At 32.8% G+C, this 20716-nt stretch overlaps 1 protein-coding gene across 1 annotated transcript; it reads right to left on the reverse strand.

Moving 5' to 3' along the window:
• Positions 1–164: 164 nt before the first annotated feature.
• On the reverse strand, positions 165–18729 carry LOC148624809 (sodium-dependent multivitamin transporter-like). The gene is made up of 17 exons (XM_088567721.1): positions 18624–18729; positions 14291–14646; positions 13399–13467; positions 11905–11956; positions 11504–11571; positions 9628–9708; positions 8439–8512; positions 7967–8104; positions 7487–7622; positions 6651–6739; positions 4311–4423; positions 3723–3793; positions 3382–3468; positions 2834–3048; positions 2084–2184; positions 1610–1734; positions 165–577 (listed from the first exon to the last, which is right to left on the reverse strand). Exons 2-17 carry the CDS (start codon positions 14624–14626, stop codon positions 308–310), a joined length of 2025 nt encoding a protein of 674 aa, XP_088423847.1. The 5' UTR covers positions 14627–14646; positions 18624–18729; the 3' UTR covers positions 165–307.
• Positions 18730–20716: the final 1987 nt, after the last annotated feature.

Consider the following 20716-nt stretch of genomic DNA (forward strand, 5'->3'; position numbering starts at 1 on the left):
AGTTTGAATATTTAAGTGGATTGAAATAGTTACTAATATCACCAATGCCTGAAAAGGCTTGTAAAATCAAAGAAAGTGAACTCGATTCATTCCATATTTATTCTAGCTCGTACTACATTGCAAAAAAATGTTCAGGTCAAAGTTATATACTATATAGTATTTACATGTGACTGATTATCTGATGAAAAATGAATTGACAATCGACTGAATGATCACGTTCTATCAACTAAACTAAAACATCTTAATTGAGTAGACCGTCAGTCGCTCTAACGATCCCCATAGTCGAGTATATTGAGGTGAACCCTTTTTAATCCTTCTTTGTTATTACTTCAATGTGCTCATCTCCTGCATTGTGTTCTGAATTCAATAATGGCAGACTTCCGTTTTCTGACTTCTCTAAATTGTTAATACTAAGAGGAGATTGTATAACTGGTAGACCTTTCGTCTCAACCGTATGTATAAGAGCTGCGTTTTCATTGTTGGACATTTTGTCTTTCGGATGAAAAGTTTCATCGTTCGTTTCATTTACTTCCATAATGATATTAGCTTTAAACAGTTCGTCGTCTTTGTCATATATCTGAAATAAATGCAACAAACTTGTACATGTACACAATGTCGGCAGTTTGACATCGAGCATGCCGGATATGTCCTGTATCTCACAAGTTTAAGACTGAGATGAATGTGTTTATCGGCGATGTAACATTTAATTTGATATATATTTGTCACTCAAAACTGCCAATATTTTTTTCTTTTAGAATATTTGTCATGGTATTAAGAACACAGGAAAAACTTTTATGTAGCCGACCACAAGCTCTTGTATATAAAAAATGCCCACATCTAAGTTTTGTCTTAGTTTTGGTAAATAATGGGCATCATGAAGAAAAAAAAGGTTCAATGAACATGCACCGAAACGGCAAATATAATCTATGACTAAATATATATATATATATATATATATAAAATACATAGTCACTTTCTAATATGAGGAAGGCAATGGCCTTAAGTGCGAAGCATAAAGTATTAAGTTCGGCGTAGATTACAAGGTTTTATGATGATCCATCCAATTGGAAGTAGCTTATATGAAAATGTCAGAGTAATTCCGAACAAATAACATAAACGTCTTTGGAACGTTTTGTCTAGTCGGCATTTTTAATATTTCTGAAGCTTTAATGAATCACGATGTAGTGTTTTGCTTCTACGAAAGTATTTCAGATGTCAATGTGATGAGTTTTAGACGAGCTTCTATACATTTTAAAGCGATACTTGCTCGCTTATTATATTTGGTATGAAAATATATTAAAATTTGTCAAATACAGAGACAGCTTTGGTCAATTTAATTTTCAATTAGTAGCTGTTCAGTTTGATATTGGTTTCTAAATACCATTGTTTCTTGCCAAGCATCACATCATTTGTTGAAGAAAAAATGCTGTTTTCTTGTGACTCGCCCTATCATACTAGCTTAATAAATTTGAAGTAGTATGTAAAAGCAAATCATTTAAAATATCATGCACTGCTCAAAACTTTGCCTTTCCTTTATAAACAACTTTCTGATATTCGTTTATTTAAAAAAAAAAATACAATATAACTTTATCAATACAATATGCCATACATCAGGTTTTGTGTAGTTGTAACCAAATTTCAGAAATTCCTTGACTGGCTTGGGTAAAAAGAAGAACAATTCGTCCACAATACATATTAAGTACATTGGATTAGAATCCTTCGGCTTCGTATACCCTGTAAAACAGAAGGCGAGGATCAATGAAGTCTTGTAAAGTCAAATATTATGTGCACTGGTGCATAACCGCTTATATATGTAGCTATAAAATGAATCGTCGCCTTAGTTCCACAAACATTTTCTTTACATTTCGTTAAACAAACCTTTCGAGTTTACATTTCATTTATTTATTAAAATTTTGAAATATGACGACTCTATTCGCATTACTATAACTTTTTAGAAAATATCTCTAGTGTATAGCACATTAATTTTTAGCAATTGAACAATTTTTAGACATGAAAAAAGTTGCATGCAAATATGCTATTTGAGTCTACCATTTGGACATAAAAAAGCGTTTGGGCATTATACCTGTCAAAAAGCTGAATACACTGCCAACGATCATTACAGTGAATATCCCAATAACACCAAACCATGGATATGCTATGGAGTAAAAGTAGTCTATGCCGCTCCTACAATAATACCATTAAACAGTCATGTTAAAAACCATAAAAACCATCACAGAGAAGTAATATTGATATATCCATGAAACAACTTATTCATTGTGAATTATGTCTTGTGATGTTATTGTGACAGTAAAGTTCCTTGTATTGACGGTTTGTCTTATCAAAGCAGTTAGAACCGTCAATAATCATAAATATTTTGCCATTCTGCGGAGTATGAAATATAGAAAAGAAGGATTGGTGATGTATTTGGGGTAATTGGTTTTATAGCAAATACTTTTAACTTGATCGGTAATATGTCTTCTTGTTGGTTGGTACTCTTTTAGCTACATCTTTATATTATTTAAACTTATTTGATACTGTGACGTAATTAACGTCCATTGGTACCCAAGCCACGATTCAAGTAGTACATAAGTAAAGGATCAAATCTTAATTTGGACCGGAATCGATTAGGGATTAAAATACAAAGTCGCAATAATAAGGTTGCACAAACAAAAAAAATAAAATTTTCGCTAAATTAGTCCATCACAACAAGGCAATGCCATGTAAGATATAGAAAGAAGATAAAGACGACACAATTTCTCGACAGGTTTATTTTCCTATGTTTAAAATCAGCATATTTAGGATACGTATAAAGGAAATAAGCTATTAAACATACGGAATTCTATCAATTATTGGCGCTTCAGTTGTTGTTGAGTACTCATACAACATTGTGGTGTTTGTAGACATATTGAAAGCTGATGGTGGTGCATAGCACTGGTCAACAGGAGCAGATGGCAGTGGAAACGGCTTACGAACATTTGGTGATGCATACTGCCCCGTTGTGATCCATGTAATCAAAGCGATTCCAGTTAGTGTACCAATAACTGCACCCTAAAATTGAGCGCTTATATTAAGACAAAAGGGGCGTATATATCCTTTTTTGTAAAATTTTACCAATGTCAGAAATTTGCAGTATACTTTCCTACTCTTCAAAATATATAAAGAAAAATAGCATACCTATCACAGATAGATTTAGATTTTAAAAATTTATAGTTTATTTGATTTTTTTATGTTTCCTTTAAACAAAAACAAAACTTAACAGGCACAACAAAACAACTCTACATTGTTAAGCTAGAAAACTAATATATAAGAAATTAATAAATGCCTTGATTTAAATGAAAACCAATTAAGATGCTGATTGTATATATTTCTTATGAGCCGTACCTTTGCATTTGCCCAGGGACAGAAACAACCAAGTAGAAAAAGTCCCGTCAACGGTCCACCAATAGCTGATAAAATTGTTCCTGTTATCTTTAATAGAATTGATTATTGCAAAGGTGTTCAATTTTGTGAGTATGGTTGTAAAATAAATACTACATAAAATTTCATTAACGTAAATTTTGCTACAACATCTTATTTTCTAAACATTTTCAAACAGTAACATTGTTTAATCAAAATAAACCAATATAGAAAATTACGTATTATATTATCCTATTATTAACGTAATATGCAGCAATTGCCGAACATTCCTGTCTAAACGAATGTATTTCTTTCTCCTGTTATACCTGCGTGAGTGTTCCACCGATGATTGATACCAGGACTGCTACAGCAACAGCCATCAAACCAAAGCCAATGACTGAAAGCAAGACGTGCAAGTTTTTTTTATAGATTTTTGTAAAGATAAAAGTAAACATTGCTACTATAGATTTGAAATAAACGTAATGTACAACTGGTATACCGACATCTTTGGTTGTTCTGTCAAATACGTACGTAAATACTAACAATCTTATTTGCGTACCGGCTAACATATAACTATTCAAAAGGCAACGTTTTATCTGTAACCTAGGAGTGATCCTTATTACTGTTTATGGAAATATATTTATTTAGGTTGCTTATACCTTACTCAAACATTTCGAAGAATAATCCTCTAACTTTGTTATGTTGTATTCTTTAATCTTATTATTATTTTCGATTACTGAAAATCGGGTCGGATCGGACAATTTGTGATGTTCCTTAATTGCGCTATGAAATTCTCGAGCGTGTACAAAACATCGAACAAAATAAGCAAGGTTTTGAAATGAAACTTTCAGATCTCGCTTTAAAAGGGAATAGAATACAATGAGACCGAACATGGAAAATACGTTTTAATTTACCTGCTAGTTTTGAAATAATTGTTGCTTTTGTTTCAGACATTGGTTTCGCGTGTGGCTTTACGATATCCTCCCAGAACAGAGCCGATAAACTGCTGAGACCTGACGATAGTGTACTGCAAACAAATATTAGATATAAAAAATCTTTTGAATTAGTTTTATTTCAATTCGACTATGAAATATGTTTTGGATAATTCATGTAAGCAGTAAACTTGAATGATATCATAAATTAATTCAATAATTTTCAAAATATCCTCATTGGTAGAAAAATTATCATCAGCCGTCAATTGAGTTCAAGTGAATTCACAATACATTTGCATGTAAATTTGACTTTGTATAAATACAAATATAATAAAATATGCGTCCATACATTTAGCTTTATATAGTTTTATTTCCAGGTTTCTCTATACGTCCTTCGTGATATTTGTTGAACCATTGAATGTTACAAACGAAGCAGAGAGTATCAAGGGTACCACCAAGGTTATAGCGGCAAAAGAATGTAATCCAGGGACAAAGGCCAGACACACATACACAACAAAGAACATAAAGTAACTAAAATTATACATACAAGGTAACAAAAGCAAATGAGCAACTCGGTCTCCACTAAAAACTGGGAGCGTGGACCAGGTGCACCGGTAGGGTAAGCGTCCTCTGCTTTTCTAGAAACACCCACCGAGTTGCTCATAAAAAGTGAAGTCCCGGGTAGACGAAAGAGGAGAGGAAATCTGTGACACATTGAACAAATCAGTTTTCATGGCGCAGATGGATACACCGTAACGATACACGAGTTCACGATGACAACCATAAAACACTCTTACACTACAGGTACACCTGGTCCAAACTATTTATGGTCTTTGTGCCCGGATCAAGAATAATTATGTTCCCATTTCAATAGGTTTAATCCTGGTTAGCATACATTTAATTACAGGTTTAAATAAACAAAGATGAAATTGTTGTTTTAATCATTATAGTCTGTTCTTTATTGGTCACCTTAATTGCACCTGTATTTTACCTGAAGAATTCTACTTAAAATCTTAAAAAGATATTGTTATGAGAATATCAAAATAAACTTGATGATGTTTTAAATGAAATATTTCATTATTTAATATTTTATTTTAATACATGTTGTCAATATTGGGATTATAGTACAAAAATACAATTATTTACATAATGTGATACAGTGATCCAGTACTCAGCAGGAGGAGCTCGTCCACCCAAAAGACCAGTTTACCGACGCATCAACACACAACTACAGCAACTCAAAGACAGATATCAGCAGCGGATTATGACTGTGACAGACTACGCAGATGCCGCTTCTCACTTACTGCATCTTAATTAGTGAACTTTTATACGATACAAACATTGATATATATTTCATGCTTTGTCATTTCTGATAATTTAAGCAGATTTTATATTTATTTTAATGCTGCAACTGATACAATGAGTCTTAAATGTTGTATATGTATTCTTAGTATATGCAAATTATTTATTTTATTTGTTGTGATTCAAGCTATCTGAAAATTAATTGTCTTGTCCCTTATCTTGTGTTGTTGATTTTGTTATTAAAATATTTATTAAAAAATAATGTTTTACTTATTTTTTATTGGATTATTAGAAATGAAAGACAAATGTACACATTAAATAAAACACGTAATCAATACTAAAACAAAACTCAACAGAATGCCAACATATATTTTCTGCAGGAAAAAAAAATATTACGCATTTCATTGTACATATTTAAAACAAACTATAGGTCTTCAAGGTGTATGAACCCATTGTCTTTTTTGTTTATTTAACTATTTAATTAGTATGGTAATTAAATGTATGCAAACCAGGATGACACCTTTCAATAACGGTCTCCTTTTTTATTTTCCGTCTTTATTATCTAAACTTTAGCGTTAAAGAAACAATTTTAGATTGAACTGTATTTCTGTTTACCCAGGGTTCGGACTGTCAATTTAAACTGATCATGTTGGCATTTATTACTGGGTGCTTTAGATGGAATCAAAGGAAAGGCAAGCGACCCTCTCCAAGTTTTGTTTACAAGAAATTACTCTAATGTATTATATTTTGTAAAAGTACAAAAAATATATGAGCAAAGGAAGAAAAATCACACTCGTGTAGTGAAAAGTACAGAGTAGTCCTATTTCAATAATCACCTAACCCATGCTCTAATTAAGAATCCTTTGTTCTTAATTACCTTTGATCTCATTCATCCAACTTTTATTTTTACCTGTACTACCTGAAATTTCAGAAAGTTGGATAAATGGGAATGAACCGTACCGGTAATATATCTTGATAATACAAATTGTCCCTGTCATGCATGCACATGACATGATTTACCTGAGTGAAGCACTGAACAGTGATGCCATAAATAGTCCTGGCATGCCAGGTAAGCCAATAAACATGTCCATTACCATATATGGAATAATCTGTAAAGATGAAAGTGCATTTTCAAGTGTGGGCGAATGCATTCATCTAGATTTTGAAGAGCTCAATGCAATTATTTATGTAGCTAAACAATTCTTGTTAGTAGGTCTTCCCCGAAAACAAAACTGGGTTAATGTAAACACTAATTAAATACAACGCAGGACATTCCCATTATAAACCTTTTTTAAGAGAAAAAATAAAGCTTAAGGAGCATTACTCTTCTTTGTTATTGCCATTTCCATAATTTGTTTTGTGTTTTTACTGCCATTAAAGTACTAGTCTTTGTTACAATCAGGCAAAGGGTACGTAATGTGTTATGTTGGTGTAATGGTTGGTTTAATAACAGCTGAAACCTGACTTATCTTTTTTGAATAATGTGGTATAAGTTGCACTGAGATGAAATGTTAAAAAATAAACAGAACAAAATCAAATTAACAAGCCCTTATTATTTCAGGAAAGGTCAAATTGTGAACATTTTGAACAAAAAAAGGACATAACAAGTGATTTTTTGTTCAAATCAGTTGATTTAACATTTAAACGATCAGTTTTGTTTCAAATATTGCAGGGACAGATCCTGACTATTTCCAGTAAGAGGGTGTAAAATATCGGCGATCTGTTTGTCTTTACTAGATACATTTTAAGACATCCATGATAGTTAATTCAATATCTGATTCTTACAATGTTTTTAACTACAACATATCTTAAAGTTATCCTTTATGTCTAATGTCGTCTGATACCAACATAGCTACCTGATTAGGGTTTGTTATCTGCTTTGATTTCAGAGGATCACAGCCGACCGTATGGTAATAAGCATAAGCTACAACTCCTTCAAAGCAAGCCATTGATATTGTAATGAGGAAAGCCGGTGACACCAGAAACATCACCCTAAAAAGATGAACAATACATGTTACTATTGATAAACCACCAAGAAGTTTCGAGAACACAGACAACCCTGAAATTTTATCTCATTTTACGCAATGCATAATGAAATAGACTGAAGTAGAAAAATTCAGGGCAAGTATATCTGAGAAGGAGAAAATATCAAATTTGTCCTTAAAAAAAACATTACCTATATAGTTCAAGAACAGGAATCACTATGAATAATAATATACTGTCAGATAGATTTGATATTGGAATGAAACTTTCATATTCTTAACTTTGCATGATTTTTACAAAAAACTTTTTTCATGAAATGTAAATTAATGATGGCATTGTTAAAGCTGACTCACATTCTAGCATCTTTAAGTGTTGGTGTAGAACATATCCTTTGAACTGACGACTGATTGAATATTAATCCCGTACCACGGATTATACTACCGACAAACAGATTCCAGAATGTATGTCTCGTTGTAATTTCTGTATCCCATCTGAAAGAAATGTGCATGTAAAACACACATGGACAAAAACTATTGTCTTTTTATCAGAAGGTAGGATATCATGCTTACATATGCTAGGTACACAAAATAGCGTTTACATTCATCAGTTGCTTGACCAAAGAATCATTAAGGATAACGGTTCAATTATTATGTACAAAATTTATGATATGAGATTTAGATCACTACATTTAGACATATTATTACACCGTTTACGCCTTTGACTTCTTTAGTAATGACTCCGATGTTGATAAAGAGAATAGAGCTGAATTGATTTGAAGTGCATGTATGGAACATTGAATTATTAAATATATAATATCATACTTACACGAAGAAGTTCAGTCGGCCATTATCATTTGCGATGGTCCATGCTGACTTAGCTCCACCGGCCACAAGTGTTCCCTGCGTCAAGAGAAACGGTTCGTTAGAAAATTTCAGCACGACATACTAACCCTTAGTTCAAGGTTTTTGTAGCAACTTCGTTTGCATAAGGAGGTGTATAGATTCTCCCCTAAAACAATATTCGTCCTGAAGTTAACCTTTTGAAAGCTGAAGATGTTATTTCTTCATTTTCCAGCATTCAATTCTGCATTCGATACTTGAACTATTATAGACGAAAAGTATAGATCAAGTTATTGGGGGAACTTTTTCCTAGCATTGTACATGTACCATCCAAAAAAACGTACTACGCGTGAAATTCATATATACATTGATAAATTTGTGATGCATTGGTCGAATAATAAGCGTGCATGTGTAAATTTTAGCTCTCTCTACATGGCATTCTCGTATCAAAATTAAATGTGTATGTTGATAAGATAGTAAAAAGAATTCAATGATTAGCATATCAGGCTCCTTTCCTGTGTAAAGGATATATAGTATTACATTTATACAACATATATTCAAAACGTGGTCTGTTACGGGAACTTTAAACACATTGAAAAATTGACCACTGTTATCCATGTCTGGTCTTTGTCCCTGGATTGCATTCTTTTGATTTCCGCTGGATTCTTGGTTTCCTTGATTATTTTTTCTACCAAAAGTACACGTTTAATGGTAGAGATACTGAAATATTTCAGAGATATCTGTGTGAACTGTTCCCTGTGCAACAAATTTTAACTTTTAACTTGTGAAAATAAATTTTGTATTTTCACTGAATGTTAAAGCACTTTCCTGTCTAAAAGGCCTAAACTCTACTTGACGTCACTGAAGATTTAGTACATGTATATCATGTTATTTGAAAATAACAATTGGGTATTGAAAACAACGATAATCAAAACGTTATGATCGTAAATAACCAAAATATGATCGAAAAGAGAACGCTGTAAGATTTTAATTAGCTCAGTGACATGCACAGAATAAATTTCGCGCAATCATTAAATCTGGGCGTTCTTCGACATTCGTGTTCTTTTTGCGCTTTTTTATTCGCTATCCCAATTAAATAGGCTTTACTAACTGTGTTAATCGGTAAGCGTCTCTATATTATGTTTTTGTGCATGTCTTATACTTTTTGCGTGTACCTTTATAAGAATTGATAACATTCCTGCTAACATAACCAAACTCTGGAAGACATCTGTCCATATAACGGCTTTAATACCACCCTACAGAAAATACAAATATACATGTATGTAGTCAAGTTTGTATTCGTTGGGGTAACGTTTTGATACAACAATTGTGAAACAAACCCCACTTAATGTGAATACAATACAAACACAGAGAAAACAGATAATGCCGTAACAAGAGATTACAGACAAATAACTTTTTATAAACCATTGCTACATGTATGCACATAAAAACTTTCCCAACCATGACGACAAAACCTAATGTACCAAAGGACTTCCTTGCATACTTATTTTACTATATTCTGTCTACCGCGGATCGTTTCGTTTTAGGTGTAACATTAACTTAAGAATATTTCATTAGCTTTTAGAGAGCTCCTTTTAAACTGATTGGTATTGTCGGTATGTATCTTTGAAGGCAATTTTCGGAGAAAATACTGTTATTGTATGCAATTGCTTTTTATACGTCTTCGAATGATTTCTGATATGTTATCATGAAATGTCAAAATTTCTCAGCTAATTGTGGCTGTTAAATGTCAAGTGTTTCACAGGAAAAAGATTTAATCACGGCTTCTATAGGATTATACCGCATTGCCTTTATAATGCGTTTGATATTTCCTGTAGACTTAAAACACTGATGTAGCTACTAATGAGTACAACAAAGTACATCAACCGATTATATCTTATCATTATAATGCATTGTCCGTATTTGTGTATGCCCGCCTAAGACGGGACGTATTATGGTATACCGTTGTCCGTCCGTCCGTCGTCTATACTTCAAACAATAACTCAAAAACGCTTTCGCCAACTTTTATGAAACTTTGGTAAATTGTTCATATGTATTGTCGCAAGGTCCCTTTCGATTTTTATAAATTTCAGATTTATCGTTTCCGTGTTATGAATTTTTATACATAAAAAAGGGGGTTTTCAAGTTTTCGCTGCACAATTACTCAAAAAACACTTTCACTAACTTTAATGAAACTTTGGTGAATTGTTCATATCTAAATGAACTCTCCCGTCGGATTTGTATAAATGTCGAATTCTACGTTTCAGTAATATGAAGCTGTACTCTTTAAAAAAAAAAGGTGGAAATGGCCAAGAAAATTTTATTCGTTGAAAAATCGTTGAAAATGGACCATTTGTTATGATGAACGACTAATAAATATATAAGGTATTTGGTTACCTTGTCAGAAAAGTGTGACAGAAAACAAGACAGAAATGTATGGGTGAAAAATTAAGACAATAAACTTACTTAAACTTGATGTAGCCTTGATAGTGCCAATTTTTTGTGCATTTTTTATTTACTTTTTTGGGGGGAGGGTATTTTACAGGGCTCATAGTATTTCTAGTTGATCATATAAATTCATTAAAAGCATTAGAACAAGTTAAAAGGGCAACGGGCGTACCATGCGCTTAAAGCACAGCTCTTTATTATATTTGTAATGACGTCACAAACGTTACTTTGTTTGTAAGTTTCGTTTCAAATGGGGAAAAAAATCGTTCATTTGATGGTTTTCTGACCTTAAAATATGTTTTTCTCAAAGTTTTGATGCAGTATAACTTACTTGAAACAAAAATGATGTACGAATTCGGTAATTATGTAAAAGTAATATTTTTTAGTCTTAATTCAAATTTTTACTCGAAAATTCTAGGATATTTGCAAAAATCAACATTTGATAAAGAAGGTAGTTTCCCTAAATAACCAAAATATTTACGTTTGAATATGCGTATAATTGATTTTTATGATTTTGAGCTCAATATAATATATAAGTCGACCGCACCCTTTTGCAAATGGTGAAAATACGATTTCAACTCTACATGTGTGTACAGTACTTACAATAGATGTATAAATAACGGCGGCTATAGCAACGATAATTATAGAGGCGAACTGGGGGAATCCCATTACTGTAAAACAAGAAAAAATCACTTTATTGATAGTTAGGTTCCGAACTCCTTCAAGGGAAGGCATGACAATGGTAAAATGTAAACAGTGTATACATCTGATATTTGATATGTTTCGCCCATCGAGCTGATAAACTCAATTACACAAAAAAAAAAAAAAAAAAAACTGCGATCGTACATAATTCCATCCACATGACACTTGTTTTATTCACAATCAAGAGATAGCTACATATTACATATCTATTATAATACATCACTTGCGAAAATGAAGAGCCTTTGAAAGTTTTCGAAAATTGCAATAATTTGATTTAGATAAAAGTTGGTTGTTTATTGTACCTGCTTCGAGAGCAATTGCTGGTCCAAACAGCACGACACCCATATACATTGCCTGTAATGAAAATGAACTTTCATTTCAATACTAAGTTAAAATCCCGTCTCAAAAACATAATACATCGTTGTTACTCAAAAAAGACGGTAAACCTAGATACTTATATGTAGTTATTGGTAGAGATTCCTCATTTCCTCATACTTTGTAAAAAATCGATTCCAAATCATCTTCCAAATATACCGAACATGATGTGTTTAAAATGCTGGAATGTTTTATCGACAGCATCTTTGTCCGATGTGGCAACATCCCTTCAGCACTTTCGTATCACAACTTATACGTTATGCCAGAGCTTGTTGTAACAATGCAGACTTTTTGTACAGCGCTAGGATTTTTTACAATTAGGCTTCAGTAACAGGGTTATGTTGCTTCAAAATTGAAATCATCACTACAGAGGTTTTATGGTCGTCATCAACTCGTGATTCGTTACGGTGTATCTAATTGCACCATGAGAATTGCTTTGTTCAACGTGTCATAGCTTGCCTTTCCTCTTTCGTCTTCTCCGAACATTACCTTTTATGAGCAACTCGGCGGGTGTTTCTAGAAAAGCAGATGCCGCTTACCCTACCGGTGCACCTGGTCCATGCTCCAAGTTTTTAGTGGAGTCGGAGTTGATCGTTTACTTTTGTTACTTTTGGTATTTAAGTTATTTTATGTTCATTGTTTTGTTTTGTCTGTTTTGTATGTCTCTGTCTCTCTCCTTGGATTACATTCTTTTGATTTCCTCTAGAATCTTGGTTCCCTTGATAACTCTTTTATTAAAAACTTTAAAGACTGCATCAAGGGATTTCATTCTGCATTAACCGTTTTAATCACTCATTCAATTTGACATATTTTATTAAAGTTTAGCTAGAAATAATATTCCTTGAACTTCAAAGGTACTATAAACCGTAAAATTTTCGCGACAGTTTTATTTTTGATAGTTTCCCGGTAAGACCAGAAACATGTACGAATGGATCCGCCACTGTTCATACACAAAATATCAAGTTATCACCCGAAAATGTACAGTATTCTCAAAATTTGTAAAGGCGAAAAATAACCGTAAAGAAACAATTGAACAGAGATCAAGGTTAAACAAGAAAATAATCGTTGAATTTTAAGCTGTCAAAGATCTAGTTCACAGTTTTGCTACCTTAGAATACAAGAACTATCATTTCAATTACATTATTTTATTTTATTATTGTATTATGTAGTTTCCTTATTAATACTGATGTTATAAATGTAATATACTGATTTCGCTCCTTGGTATTCGAGTTTTGTATATTAATCTAAATTTTATTTTGGTTCTTGAATAGGTCCAACGGTGGGTTTTGTCACAATCTCCTGTGCTGTATATACTCTCTTCCACAAATCATGAAAGCATCTTATTTTAGTTAGCGGAGAGATACATGTATAATCGGAACTAGTTATTGGGACCTGTATTCTTTTTTTTAAGAAAAACTTACATAGTTGATCATTCCTAGTAAAGTACCCAATGTCCTGACACCACGTGATTTGTATCGCATTTCCAAATACTACAATATTAAAACATTTGAAACTTCGAACATTTTGACATTTCAAATTTTATACAATCCCCCTTCACATGATTTATATTTGTCCTTATTATTCACCTGTTTTCAGTATTTTACATTATAACCAATAATATTTGTTCAAAATCAAGCACGCCACAACCCATAACATGCCAAGCACAGTACCTGAACCGATCCGTGCAACAAAAAATGCGCTCGGTCTTCAATCACCGATCAGTTTCCGATCAATCATCGATCTGTCAAACCGACCTATCAAACCGATGATCGCATCACGTGACCACAGAACGTTCAATATATTTTACAGTTTCCAGTGTTTTCCCTGTCAATTTTACACATATTTACATTATGCAATAAATTTGAACATCAATCTATACTTGTTTTTACATTTGTTTTATTTTTAACGATTAATTCGTCATTTTACATAACAAAACTGCGATCAGATCGGTCAACGGTCATCGATCCGTCAAACCGTTGCGCGGATCGGTTCATGGACATGTATATGACAAGGGAAAATCTTCGTTTTGAAGTTATCTCAAATACGTAAAGGAAAAATACTCAGTTTAACTTATTAAGCTGAAATCATTACTAAATAACACAGAAATTTATTAAATGTTATCCTATAGTAAGTATGTATCTTTGTTTTTATTTTCATTTTTTGTGGCTAGTAAATACATTTTCTTTTTTTTTTCAACGCGAGATATCGGTAGTAAGGTTGGGAAAAGCGAGCTTTGGCAGGCATTCTTGAATATATATTTCACTATAGTGTGTGGCAAAAATATTTAAAATCAAGACGTAGCTATCTACGTACCTCATATGCACTAGTAATTTTTAGTGGATGTATCAGTGGTACCATTATTTTAATTGCAAGAAGGTTAGAGACCGTCCATCCAAAATTACTCATGATATTTTGTATTCCAAAAACGTACGTTTCCGCTGGAGTACCAAGCATCATGATCGATGACTCAAACGATACTAGAAGGGAAATGGCAACTGGAATTATTGCCATCCGTCGGTTACCTAGATGGAATTCCGATGTCGTTTTTTGTCGGCCTCCAGCAAATGCATGGAATACACCAATACCGATGGAGGCGACGATGGTTATGCCAAAAATGATGTAGTCAGCGAGGTAGAAAGATCTGGCCATGTCGTCGAATGTTTTATAACCTGAAGATGTACGTATGAAATAAATCTTACATACGGTAAGATAATGCAAACATCTTCTTTAAGAATTTTGACAAAACAGTGCATGTTTTTAAGATTAAAACCTGAAGACTAAGTTGTCCTGAAACATCTCTGACTCTCTCTCTCTCTCTGTTAGAATGACTGAAATAAATATAAGATTTTACCATGACAACTCCTTATAATACGAAGTAAAAAATAATATTACGACATCTCCTGACTGTGGACTGGCACATGAAATCTTGGACGTGCTTAAACAAGTTTATAAAGCCTGAAACATTCCTTTTTATGTAGTTTGTGGACACCTCAACATACAGCATATAGACAGAAAGGTAAGTCTATTAAGCAATGTTCGCAGTTATTTAAGTCTTGCTCAGAATATACATTCTTGTTATGTGTAATTGTAACGAGAGGTTAAATTGAAGAATGACGAAACCATCATAGCTTCCAGTATTAGAAAGGAATTTTAATTAAAAAGATAGTCACTTAATTAGTCAATTCTAATGTCATAACGATGTACATATAATATATGTATATTGCACTGGTACTGGGTTTGCTGACCATCATATAAAAAACAGAGAAAGCTTCAGCTATCATACGTCTTGAAATCTGTCAGCTAAAGACCTAAACCCTCAAAAATTCACGTCCTTGCATTACACTTGTGTCAATTTTTGCTTTTACTTGCGAGACAAATGTAATGCAAATCGTTGCAAATGCAAAACGGCGCTTTAAACAATAACTAACAATAATTTGTTTATTTAACAACTCCTACCCTGAATTACTTGGTCGACAAGCATAACTTTTTGTGCATGACAATCACTACGGAACTATGAAACTTTCAAAATTTGGGAGAAAAATAATAAATTGTGTTGCAAGGCACTCTGGGGAAGTCATATTTAATTCAAATATCTCAGTTCAATCATTTGTTTTGGCAACTGTTGTAAATTTAATATGTGCTGTTGCCGGCCACATCCATTGCATATAAACTACACTTTCTTACAGGAATTATGATAATGCACATCAATGCCACTTCAATAACCGGAACTAAAAAACGGTTATCATCCCTGGGTTGATAGTTTTACCTCTCGTTACAATTACACATAACAAGAATGTATATGTACTTACTGTACTAAATATTCGTATTAGACGATCCGAGCACCTTAAAAAGCGTTTTTAAGTGTAAGTATGCATCACTGGCTTTGTGGAGACAATTTTCGATAGAGTCTTAGAAAAATGAGGTTTTTAGTCAGAGTTATCTGCCCAGGAAATGCTCATTTTCAGTGCATTTCAATGAAATTGTAACTCAATGGTCCAGCATGATATGGAAAATATTGTCTGTTTTTCTTGATTCTGATGTGGCAAATAGTTAAATTACCCTATCAAAATAATGGTTTTTTTTTCATACCATGTTTCACTAACTGCCTGATTCTTACAGGGACTGACAGTTAGGGCATTATGAACATGTATCTTGAGTTGTTTGATACAGCTACAATAATAGAAAATATCAGGCAAAGATTTTTGACCTGAAATATGTCTGTGAATTATAATTAGAGGAACGCCTTTTGGCCCACTTTCCGAGCGTACACGTAACCCAGAGGTAAATACGAGTGATTGTCACGAGACATAAATCATCGGTCTGCATTGATACATGTAAATATAATATAGCGCAAAATAATATTATAATACAATAAGACCACATGTTTAATACGCAACATATTATGTCCTATAAAATAGCTTCTACGATCGGAGATATTAATTATGACCTGTTATATTCATTGTCACTTCTTGTAAATTTTAAAAAGTCACACAAATACCAAGGAAAAGACAAGGCTAGACAATTATAAGAACCTGTTTTAATAGCTGGAAAATGAAAAGGAATCACTATAGTACCGGTATGTTTTCGGCAATCTACCAATAGGCTAGATCTGGCTACTAAGAATCTTTTTCACAACTGAAAGCATAGGCACTTACTTAATACAAAACGCGAAGCTATTTCAGGGGTCATTTACCAATTTACATAAAGAGGCGGGATTTAATACTGAGTGTGTCGGGTATAAAATTACCTCTGCGCAGGAGAAGTAAATTTGTATTCTGTAGACCCTAAATGTTATCTGAGGTTTGTTTATTTTTATGGCATACTGCTTACGCAGGAATCATGGTTTTCATATATTTTTGTTATTTTTTCTGCTTACAAAATCTTTAGTTTCCACTATATATCGGCAAAAAATGTTGAAAAGTTCACAACTGGACAATTCAATTACGCTAATGTCCAAGTGCATGGCCTACATGTGAAAACAGGAAACACGATTCACATGTAACGAATCGGATAAAATTGATTACATATAAAAACTGAAGATAAGGAAAAACAAGACGTAACACACACAAAAACACACACAACTAAAGCACTATTAATATGAACTCCCACGAAAAAAGAAACGGAGTGGCAACTAAAGAGGTTGACCCAGGGCAAGGGAAATAACTCTTGAAATTAGTAATATGCTAGCATCATATTCAATTTCACCAAAGCCTACCAAGCTTTCATTTGAGACAGAATGAAATCAGTCCAAGTTACGAGACTGATGTAAGATGCTGAACACAAACTTTCCAATGATTTGTTAGAGATGTGTGCTTTACCCTAGGTCTACCTCCTTAAGATACACATTTGGTAAGAAAAATAGAGTCAAAGGGCAGTTGGGCTATTTTTCATTTAAAAAAAATAATTATGTTATTTATTTTCTTAAATTACATTTTTATACATTAGTTTTGATGAAACGCTATTTTAGCGAAAAAGTAGTTGAATTTATACACGTATTTCTTGAATCTGCGTAAATGTCGGCAGGCGATGACCGAACAAAAACTTACTTACTTGGGACCACTGTTTATTCAGACTAGTTAAGTAGAAGTAAAAAGTTCGGTGTATCAAGTCTTTGAATATTAGATATAATATATTGCTATTTTTTTCAATGACATATACTCTGGATCATGCAGCGCTTATTTTATTAAAGGTTAATTGTCAGTTAGATATCTCCTATAGAATAATCTTGTGAGAACAGTATGCTTTTATTGTTTGAAGTTCGGAAAGCAGCTCATACAAAACCACGTGTCACAAATAATTTGCTCACTAATGTTTGCTGAGAAAAGTACCTTATTTATATTTTCTGTGGTTATTTAATATGCATAATAAGTATGTAAGAATATTGTCAGTATACATACATTTTATTGTACTCGTCCATGTTGTACTTCTTATAAAAAATACTTGCTCACCCTTTGCATATTTTCTGTTGTGTGTTGCTATAATTAATGAATTATCTTGGACACGTATAGGGTATTTTCAAAATGCATGATGAAATATTACATTAAGAAACAAAAAACATTTTTGTGGTGTATATTTGTTTTATTTACCCATGACTTTGATCGTAATAAAAGAAAGTATTAGATTTACATGCCCATGCAGGTATTAGTACCAAGTTGTAAATCATCTAATAATTATAATAATTTTTATATTACATGTTTATATAATATATATAGTGATTTAATAACACTATAGCAAAACGAACAGAGAATCATTATTGACAAATACAATTCTACTTTGTCCATTATTTGGGAAGCACATTTCTAGATGACAAAATGCTTTGATTTAAAACACTAAGCTGGGCCGATAGCGTCGCTTTTTGGGCGACGTGAACTTCCTATACACGAAAGGTGTTTCTGCATTTGAAATGAAGTCCAAGACTACAATACAAGATCTAATTTGAATTAATTTAAAAATGAATAATGAAAAAAAAAAACATGACAGTCGATTGGGGAAATTTTGTGATGGTATTGTCCTCGTAGATATCAATATGATATAATGAATAAAACACCAGAGCACTTCAGTATGCTACATGTATTACCATTGTCCAATGAATAATCACGTAATTACGTATAATATACACAATAATGCCATGTAAAAGAAACATTACCTTTCAACACTTTTTCTTCGGAATTTCCCCCAAAAATGTGTCCTCTATATAGGTGAACATAACATGTTAAGAAAGAAAGGAAAATAGAACTAAGGTAATTTATGATGATCAGGACATATACATGTATAAGTGTTGATGTAACCCTATAATCGTTTAATTTATTAATCTATTAATTTATTCTGAAGCATCTTCCGTATATCTTATATAGATAGATAAGAGTTTATCTACATCCATAACGGGATACATGATGAATTAAAGTTGCGAATAAAACTTTATAGAACGTAAATGGATCTTTCCCATCAATTTGCTACTGGACTGGGGAATCTTAATTTGCTTAAATCTGATTTGAAAATAATGTTCTTGCGTGTTTTTTTTTAGCCTTTCAACCTCTGAGAGAGAAGGCCTGTTGCTTTTTGTATAAGTCTCGGTACCTTTAGTCACTTTCATAAAATTTGTTGATATTACAAGGCTTCAAATCTTTACTCTCTGTCTTTGTATTGAAGTGCTCTTACACTACAACCGAATTGGCCAACGAACTGGGAAAGCTTGAAAGGAACGTCAAAGGAACGCACAAGTTCGTTTGACCTCCTGTATTCGTTCTCAATCGTTTGGGGACGTTGCAAATGAGAATTTTTGTGCAAGCCAACGAACTACCGGAAACGTTCAGAGGCCGTTCGGTGTTCGTTTTGCACGTTATCAATATGTTTCTAATTCATTGTATTTGTTAGGTGCTCGTTATTAGAAAGTTAAGCACGTTCAGAACGCCTGCAACAAGTTAAACATTCGTTTCCATATTTATAAGAATGTTTTTTTTTCATAGAAATATACTAGTTACTCTCAGTATCATTATTTCGATTTCAAAACATTTTGTAGGGATGAAGGGGGCTTTGTTGTTCAGGTTTCGCTTATAAAGTAAGCCTTTTACATGCTTAAACATCGATACAAGTTACTTCATATTTTTCGGTTTCCTTCGATTAACCGTATCATTCGATTCTTTTTCCGACGCAGTCGGTATAGTTTCGCTTTTTACCCTTTGACCGTAAAGACGCTCTCCTATGGATACGCAAGTCATCTGATCGCAATTCTGTTTCCCGATTGGCCAAATACTGATAACTTAGTGGCGTTCGATAAAACTGTATCGAAAATTGAAATTTCGTGCCATGTGTTATTTTCTTGAATGAATTGTAGAAAATTTTAAGTAAAAAGAACAAAATTTAACCGCGTCGACTATCTTATTTCAAAGATATATTAAGATGAATAACACATAAAATTCAAACATATTATAATTAAGTAGTAACAATAATATTCTTGTAAGCATTGTATGCAAGTGAAACCAGACTTTCAAGTATCGATGAAAAACTCCTGCAATCGAGTTCTTACAACAAGACTAAGATATTTAAAAAATGTCAATCTGTCAATACAAAAATATCTACGGTTAGGCCTAAGCAAGCAATCGACGTTAAGAAATCTGAAATATATCAAAATTGAACGACAGCAAACCAGTAAGAGAATAGTATGCATTCTTTGTTTCCAAAATATAACGACATTTAGTCGGATTCGTCATGCCTTTGCTATATATATGCGTTCGTTCCATTCGTTAACTATCCGTTTAGGTCGTTAGCGATACGCATACAGAGCGTTGGTGCTCGTTCCGTATTAGCTTTCGTGTAAAAAGTTATCTTTACTACATCAACATAAACAAAATAAGAATATAACTTGATATGGTTTATCCTTTCCACAATACCCCAATCTAGCATACGTATATATTAAGCGTTGTTTTTTTTTCGGTATTTGGACGCTTTGGTGTAACTGTTGCAGCGTTTTATTGCTTAGTTTTGAATAACAAAGTATAAAAAATGTACAATTTACCGTGATGCTGCTATAGTACTTAGAAAATTATATATTTTATACTTCCGGTTTTTATTTCGCAGTAAAGTATCACACTTTAAATTTCTAAAATCTGTACAAATTCGCATTTCATTTGGTCATATTCATTTTCCCATCATGCAGTCGATTGCAACAGTGCATTTTTGTTTTGTTTTTGTTTTTGCTTTTGTTTTTTTTTTAATTTCAAACGTCGTTTGGCAATCGAA

This window comes from Perna viridis, chromosome 2 (genome assembly GCF_037379345.1).
Source record: "Perna viridis isolate PV_CMFRI_1.1 ecotype Kerala chromosome 2, ASM3737934v1, whole genome shotgun sequence".
Lineage (NCBI taxonomy): Eukaryota > Metazoa > Mollusca > Bivalvia > Mytilida > Mytilidae > Perna > Perna viridis.